The 8,167-nt window shown below is 38.9% G+C and overlaps 1 protein-coding gene across 3 annotated transcripts in view; it reads right to left on the reverse strand.

Moving 5' to 3' along the window:
* Window positions 1-5,080, reverse strand: part of f9a (coagulation factor IXa) — a 10,603-nt gene extending 5,523 nt beyond the window's left edge. The window contains exon 1 of one of the 3 annotated variants that reach the window (XM_076875176.1): window positions 5,057-5,080. In XM_076875176.1, coding sequence (XP_076731291.1) covers window positions 5,057-5,060 — 4 coding nt within the window. In that variant the 5' untranslated portion in view covers window positions 5,061-5,080. Of the gene's footprint in view, window positions 1-14; window positions 176-5,056 lie in introns of those variants that run through there. The other 2 variants (XM_004545674.4, XM_076875177.1) reach the window with 2 other exon arrangements.
* Between the last annotated feature and the right edge of the window lie 3,087 nt (window positions 5,081-8,167).

Genomic DNA, 8,167 nt, shown 5'->3' on the forward strand with positions numbered 1-8,167 from the left:
AAACGAAAATGTACCTAAAGTTAAAGAGCATCACTAAAATGTCACAATACCTCCAGAACCCAGTCGAACATTTAAAAGCAGAAATTGCAGCAAAGACACAGAAATGAGTCCCATTCCAAATTTTTCTGCCATCCTGACAGAAACACTCTCGACTGCTACTCCAAAGTACAATCTGTGTTTGCACATGTGCACCAACAATTAATCGAATGTTTGTTCAGAGAAAAAAAAAACAGTCTGTCAGGGAAAAACTAGAGTGTCGACATCCACTGGCACAAAAGACACTGGGTATTTCCTCCTGAATACAAGGATAGTCATTTATTAATGAAAGAACTGTGAGAAATTTAAATGATTACTTACATTAAGGAAACAGGGGTTCTGAAAATGGTGTACTGAAACCAGTCAGCTGCAATGACTTATGTCCTGGTTTTTAACCTTTGCTCCAAGGACAATTTTCAGGCTCCAGCTCTCAGTCATAAGCCTGAGCTAATATTACCTTTGTGCAAAATTATGGCATTTTACCCATTGTTGTGCTAAAATCATGCCATAAGGTTGATTTGTCCATTAATTATTTGTTAGTCAGTCCATTTAAAAACGTGTTATTAACATGTACATGGCATTAAAATCTCTCCCAGTTCGTCTATATACAGTTACGCATAAGCAGTTATTTAATTTGCCTAACAGAGGTAGAAATAAAATCCGTCCAATATTGTGTGCCGTTTTCAGAAACTCGACTTGATGGTGGCCAGACCACAGAAATTAATTTATTAAGTGTACTTCAAACTTTGCACCACAAGATGGCGTCCACACACCTCAGTAAGGGAGGTAGGCGACAGGGTTTACGACGATACTTCACTGCAGAAGGAGTCTAAGAAACATCATAATACTATACACGTGTGAAGGCCGTATAATGTAAAACATGGAACTAAATCACTGGATTTTTTTTTTTGAAAAACAGTTTTAAATGTATTTTTTTTTAACTCAGTTCTTCAAAATAAATACATAAATAATGCAGTGAAAATAACGGAAAAGAAGAATCTACAGTACTGTACAAAAGTCTCTTGTGCTTCCAATAAGCGAGGCTTGCTTGTAATTTTTTTAAGTGACAAAAACCAAACAAACAAAACAAAGCTATCTACAGCAGACAAACAGTATCACAAAGTCATGTCCTTGACAAATAGGAAAGAATCCAATAAAGGCCTGACACAGGACCTGAGAGATGCATCTGGGCTCCATTGATCCATCTACTGTTCGCTGAAACCACATCAGAAATGGTCTCAGTGGAAGGGTGGCTGGTGAAAAGGGAGTGTACGGAAAGGCAGAAAAGGTTGAGGTTTGCCAGATTACTTAAGAAGTGGAGTGAAAAAATCAGTGGGCACAGGTCTTAGGGAGCTATGAATCCAAGTTGATAATTTTTGGTTCAAATCATTATCTTTCATGGTTTTAGTCTGCAGTGCTAGTGGTTTGATGCAATTAGAAATATGCCACCATATGTTGCTTGGATAGGAGAAAGCTGTATAGGTCCTAATTATATCATTACATTCCCAGAAACTTTAATAAAATTATATTACTGATGAGGAAGGAGAACAAAAATTGAAGAACAGCATTTATAAGTGTAAATAAATTAGGGGTATTTTCCATCATTTTCCAATAAGCTGCTGTCATTGATGACACACTTCCTCATTCAAAGTGTGACTTTACTGAGACAAAGTGCCAGCAGCAGCATCAGTATTATAATAAAGGGTGGGCCATTTAGAAGTTGGCCATCTTGGATACAACTTTTGTTTTTTCAATAGGAAGAGGGCCATGTGACACATCAAACTTATTGGTAATGTCACAAGAAAAACAATGGTGTGTTTAGTTTCAACGTAACTTTATTCTTTCATGAGTTATTTACAAGTTTCTCTTTGTTCACAGCCATTGACATGTCGAAGAGGTTAACACGTGAGGAGCGGATCGAAATTGTGTTGATATCTGGTGAACGCAGTAACCGGGTCATTTCAATGCAAGACACCCTACCAGACCACCCATCTCCCATAGAGCTGGGCGATATGAGATTTATTCATATCACGATATGTTTTTTTCATTTCAGGCGATAACGATATCTATCACGATATAAGCCAAATAACTATATTTGTAAGATTTAAATGTGCCGTTGCTCACAAGTAAAATGTGAAATAATCAGCAGCTTGTTTTTATTTAAATATTTATTTCCCATAATAAGTTCAACAGGGTAGATGTACTTAAGGAACATGAGACTTTTTCAGATAAATAAAGGCAAATATTGCAAACTACACAAAAGGCAGCCGCTAAAGCGTTTAAGTTTCAAAATAGAACAAACGAAACAGACTAAATTGTCAATTCCACTTAGAAACAAAATATTAATTCTAAAAATAAATCTTAGTTTGTTTTACAGAAGAACAGACAAAACTGACTAACTTTTGTCAATATCAAATAAACTGAGAACTAAAAGGAAATTCTCAATCTCTCCTTGTTGTATAGCTTAGCTTTTCAAACAGTTTTAACAGTTACTTTAGTCTGACAAAAGCCGAATGACGAATTAGCGCTTCCAGTCAGAGACTGAGGCTACGTCCACACGTACACGGGTATTTTTGAAAACGGAGATTTTCCGTTTTCGTTTTAAAAAATAATCCCGTCCACACATAAAGGCAGAAATGAAGGAAAACGCTGCTATGAACATGCCAAAGCAGCAGGTGGCGCTAGATTCCTAACCGTGCAGAAATGTTGGCCAATCAGAAGTCTAGAAGCCTCGGTGGGAAAAAGTAAACAAAGCTGGGGCATAGAAGCAGAACCGAGTCGTATGTGTGGACGGACAGTAACTGTGTGTATATGTAAGCATTTAAACACTGCAGAGAGTAGAATTAACAGTAACAGTATTGTAGAAATTCATTTCACCGAAACAATAACGTGGCGCACAGTGTGACGCATGCACCAGTTTATTGTATTTCCAGACTTGTTTTCGGCACAATTTACAGTGCACGCTACTCTGTTTTTTGTCAGACTTGAAATAGCCGAAATACCTTCACACTACGGAACTTCTATGGCTCTTCCGTTCGACAATCTCTCCGGCATTGGAACCATCATCTGTTTTCTCTTCGGTCACGCTCGGTTGATTTTTCTAGTCGGCACACTCATTTCCTCCATTACGCGCTGGCTGCTTCCCAAACAAACACACGTGCGGCTTGGCACTTGTGCTGTACGTAACAAGTCACGCAACGTGACGCTGCGAGGTCTATCGCGATAGCTTAATTTCTCTATCGAGTAAAAGTTATATCGCGATACATATCGTTATCGTTCTATCGCCCAGCTCTAATCTCCCATGCTACAGTTAGCAAACTGCGTGCTAAGTTTCGTGAAACTGGTTCAGTGTTGGATTTGCCAAAATGTGGACGCAAGAAAACTTTCGCTAATGAAGAAACATCATTGGCTGTCCTAGCTTCAGTCAGCAAGAGCCCACAGCGTAGCACTCGCCGCATGTCACTGGAGAGTGGCATTAGTCGAACATCCCTTCGGCAGATATTAGCTACTCACAAATGGCACCCTTACAAACTCCAGCTACTGCAGCATCTCAACGAGGATGACCCAGATCGGCGCACAGAATTTGCAGAATGGACAAAACAAATTGGAACAGGGCCCTCAGTTCACGCAGAAGATTTCGTTCAGTGATCAGGCAAACTTTTATGTGAATGGTGAAGTTAACAAACAAAACCACCGCTATTGGTCTGACACTAACTCACATTGGATGGATCCCTCTAAGACTGTTGGAACAACAAAAGTGATGGTGTGGTATATGGGGTACAACGACAGTGGGTCCATTCTTCATCAATGGAAACCTCAAGGCCACTGGATGTTTGAAATTGCTACATGATGATGTGTTTCCCGCTTTATGCACTGAAGCTGGCACGTTCCCTGAGTTTTCCCAGCAAGATGGTGCACCACCACATTATGGGTGCCAGGTCCGAGCTTTCCTAGATGAACAGTTTCCTGGAAAGTGGATTGGTCTCCCGATCTGACCCCCTTAGACTTTTATCTTTGGGGTCATCTGAAGGCAATTGTCTATGGTGTGAAGATACGAGATGTGCAGCACCTGACACTACGGATACTGGATGCCTGTGCTGGCATTTCTCCTGCGGTGTTGCTATCAGTGTGTGAAGAGTGGGAGAAGAGGGTTGCATTGACAATGCAACACAATGGGCAGCACATTGAACACATTTTATAAGTGGTCAGAAACTTGTAAATAACTCATGAAAGAATAAAGTTACGTTGAAACTAGAGATGGCACTATACCACTTTTTTATGTCCGATACCAATATCATAAATTTGGATATCGGCTGATACCGATATGAATCCGATATAGTGTGTTTTTTAATCAATAAAACAGTTTTTTTTTTATATCTTACTGCATTTTGTATAAGTTCAAACTCAAGTTAAAAAAACCCCACTAAAGCTATTCTGTTATACCTGTATGCAAAAAACTACACTGCACCCAAAATATTTCATAGTTCAGCAATACTGATCAATCTAATAAACTTAAACCTACTCCATCCTCCCTATTCTGGTATTTTAAAGAGTAAGCAACCTAACTAATGTATAACCAATATATTGTATAACCAACCAATAACTCATTTTAAATGAGAATAAGAAAGAAAAGTATGTCTTTGCCCCCTTTTCCCTGTTCATGCCCTATCGGCCCCCCTGGCTAAACTTTGCTAGATCCGCCCCTGCACAGTTACCAGCCGTCAGCTACATAGAAAAGGATCCTGGTGTAGAAAGTAATATTAAATAAATTCTAACAACAGATTATCAAGCTTAAACGTGCTGCTGTTGTTCAGCCGCTGGTTTCCTCTTTCTGGTGCAAAGTGGGCCAAAAACAAACAAGAGAGACGGACTCGCGACAGAAAAGCCGATCAGCGGATCATTAATCAGTTTCACGATTGAAGTAGCAGAGGGAGGGGAGGTAGATAGAGGCAGTCGCTCCATATATCGGTTGTTAAGCTTAACACTGGAATGCTTTACAAACATTCAGAGATGAACTTACACATTTGCTTTACTTCTCTCTGCAATAGCTTTCTCCGAGATGAAATGCTGGTTTGGTAGCAAGGCTCCAAATACTCAACCAGACCGCCGATCCATGCTACAGCGCTCTATCACGTGATGCATAGTGCTCCGACGTGCTACGGTTATGAGCCGAGTTATGCCGTGTCGCAAGTTTTGTGAGGTGCTTTTTTGATATTTAATGGATCGGATTACAGTTTTTATTTCTCTCCGATATCCGATCCAGTAATTTAGGTCAGTATCAGACCGATACTGATACTTAATATCAGATCGGTCCATCTCTAGTTGAAACCAAGCACACCATTGTTTTTCTTGTGACATTACCAATAGGTTTGATGTGTCACATGGCCCTTTTCCTATTGAAAAAACAAAAGTTGTATCCAAGATGGCCACCATGGTCACCACCCATCTTGAGGAGTTTGCCCCCTCACATATACTAATGTGCCACAAACAGGACTTTAATATCACCAACCATTCCCATGTTATTACAGTGTATCCACATAAATGGCGCACCCTGTACAATAATAGTGACAAAGTATAAATCAGATATAAGTGCTGCTTTTCCACCATGTAACTGCACCAGGATAAATCTTAGATACTAGCAGCTATTGATGTGCAACCCAAATGTGAACTAATAACTCACATAGAAGAGGCAGACAATTCATTTTCCCAAGGGGTCACATGAGAACCTTGGACTGTTATGGAAAAATTATGTTATCAATTGTCCACCACACGTCACCAGCTGATAGTATCTAGTCTTTTGTTGCTAGGTTGTACTTGAAGGAGTATTTTTGCTTCAAGTGGTGAAAGCTTATTCTTTCCACTTTTAGGGGAACAACACTTTTGCAAAGTACTGTGCTTTGTCAGAAGTTGTTGAAGCTGATTTAAATATTAAATTGTTATTGGAGGCTGATGTATGGCTCTTGCTCTCAGACATGCCTGGGCTTCTCTTGTTGTTGTGGATACTCGGAAATGTAAAGGCTGCAAAAATGATATCACAATATGACACTTTTTTTTTTTATCTCATAGAAATTTATACTGATGTGATTATGGCAGGCTAATAATGCAGCATAGTGTGGAAAGCATCTTATTTGCAAAAACCTTTGCTTCATTATCTGAAACACACTCCAACTGCAGTAAAAACACACACAGTGGAACATTATCAGTCATGGATTGGCCTCCACAGAGCCAAGACCTCAATATAATTATATATTGAAGTATTGTGGGATCATTGTAATACAGAACTGAAAAAAGCCAATATCTGAAGAAAAGCCTTGAGTGTTCTTCAAGAAGCCTGGAAAACTCTTCCCAAAGTCTACTTAAAGAAATGATAAGAAAGCTTGTTGAAGACTTCAGGCTACATTTAAGAAAAAAGGTGGTCAAAATAAATATTTACTATATATTCAAGCGAATCAAATGTTTACAAACTATGTTTTTTGCCTTATATACTGTATTTCCGTGTATGTTTGAACATGTTTCTAATTTTCCTAGTAAGATTTTTCCAACTCCTAGTTGAAGAGTAGTCAAGAAAACGGTTTTAATGGAAATGCTGTGACTCTATGGACAATAAAAGCTGTTACTATGTGAGCCAGACAACAAATACCGCGTTAAGCTTTGAAGACGCACTTTCACAGATCTATTAATACTCGTCCGTCTTTATCACGTTTCTTAGCATTTCATCATATTTCTAATGATCAAAAACTTTTTTCCATCACAACTTGTTTTTACTTTCTCACCTAATATGCTTTTAATGTCAGACTATGAGGATTCTTTAAATTATTACTTAATTTTACCAGGAAGTCCCACTGGGCTCTCAATCTCTTTTACAGCAGAGACATGGTCAAGATAGCAGCCATACAACCCAAAACATCTCACAGATAATACAAATACACCATAAAAATCTAAATCATTCAGTCAGTCACAGGTCTATAAATTCATATCGCATCTAAATGTTCATCTTCTCTGGCTGTTGCTAGCCCTGTTTATTACGTTTAGTTTACTGAATGTATGAAGTGTGTTTTTAAAAGGTTTTTTTGTTTTTGTTTCAAATGGCACGAGCCAACAACACCAGGACAGAGAAGCCAAAGAAAATCTGAATATTTGAGATGAAATGACTATGTATGAGAATATAACTTATAGAGATTATAAATAAATGACTGTTTATTACCATCATCCATATTCATCTAGTTTTTTGTCAAAGCTCCACAAAGCAAATAAGATGCATACAGCTCCAGAGTTTAGGTTCGAGACCCCCCTGCTCTAGTGGATGAAATGGGAGTTTTGGCCTTTAAATACCTGTTGTTACCAATGGTGAATTTTAGCGTTTGAACTTGAATTAGTGACGGCTCTTTCAGATCCCCAAACATGCACTTAACTCAGAGAGAAGATACTCAAAGCTCTTCAAAATCTCTCAAAGTTTTCTATTTCAGTGTTAGTCAAAACCTCTAAATATTGTACAGTATTGGATCTTTACCACTTGTGCTCACGCCTTTCATAATCATTCAATATTTTCAAAGAATAATCAAGATGATGCAGTCATGGCGTGCAGTCAAGGGTGCTGATTCACCGTGCCAGCTGAAGTTTTAACTCTAGTGTCATTTTGTGGTCTGGCATAAAAGATGCAAAACCATCACTGGCTCTGGAATCCCCCCACAGGGAGTCTGCAATCTTCTCAAGTGTTGGCAACTATCGACTGAGGGCATTTATATTTCACAGAATCGTTGAGAGGATGAATAATTCACACCTGAGTAATTAACACTGTCTACTCAATACAAGAGCTTCTCGATTTTTTTTTCTGCAGGAGTGTGTGAGTAAAGTGGTTCGATCACACCAGAGTTTGACCGCTTGAACCAACAGTCACCAGACTTTTCCTGAGTGAATGTTACTGATAGGTATTCCAACTTCAGTCCAAAACATTAACACCTGAACTTCCCCCACTGAGTCATGCATCTAAATGCGAGTCTGTTGCTGAGCTTTGTGAACAGTCTTTGGGCATGATATCCCCAATGGCATTCTTTCCACATAGTGTCTCACTCTAGTGTAATAGCAGAATGGCTGCAGGCAATTGACAAGGCTTACTATAGAATGAGCAGGA

Source organism: Maylandia zebra, linkage group LG2 (assembly GCF_041146795.1).
Source record: "Maylandia zebra isolate NMK-2024a linkage group LG2, Mzebra_GT3a, whole genome shotgun sequence".
In the NCBI taxonomy this organism is placed as follows: domain Eukaryota; kingdom Metazoa; phylum Chordata; class Actinopteri; order Cichliformes; family Cichlidae; genus Maylandia; species Maylandia zebra.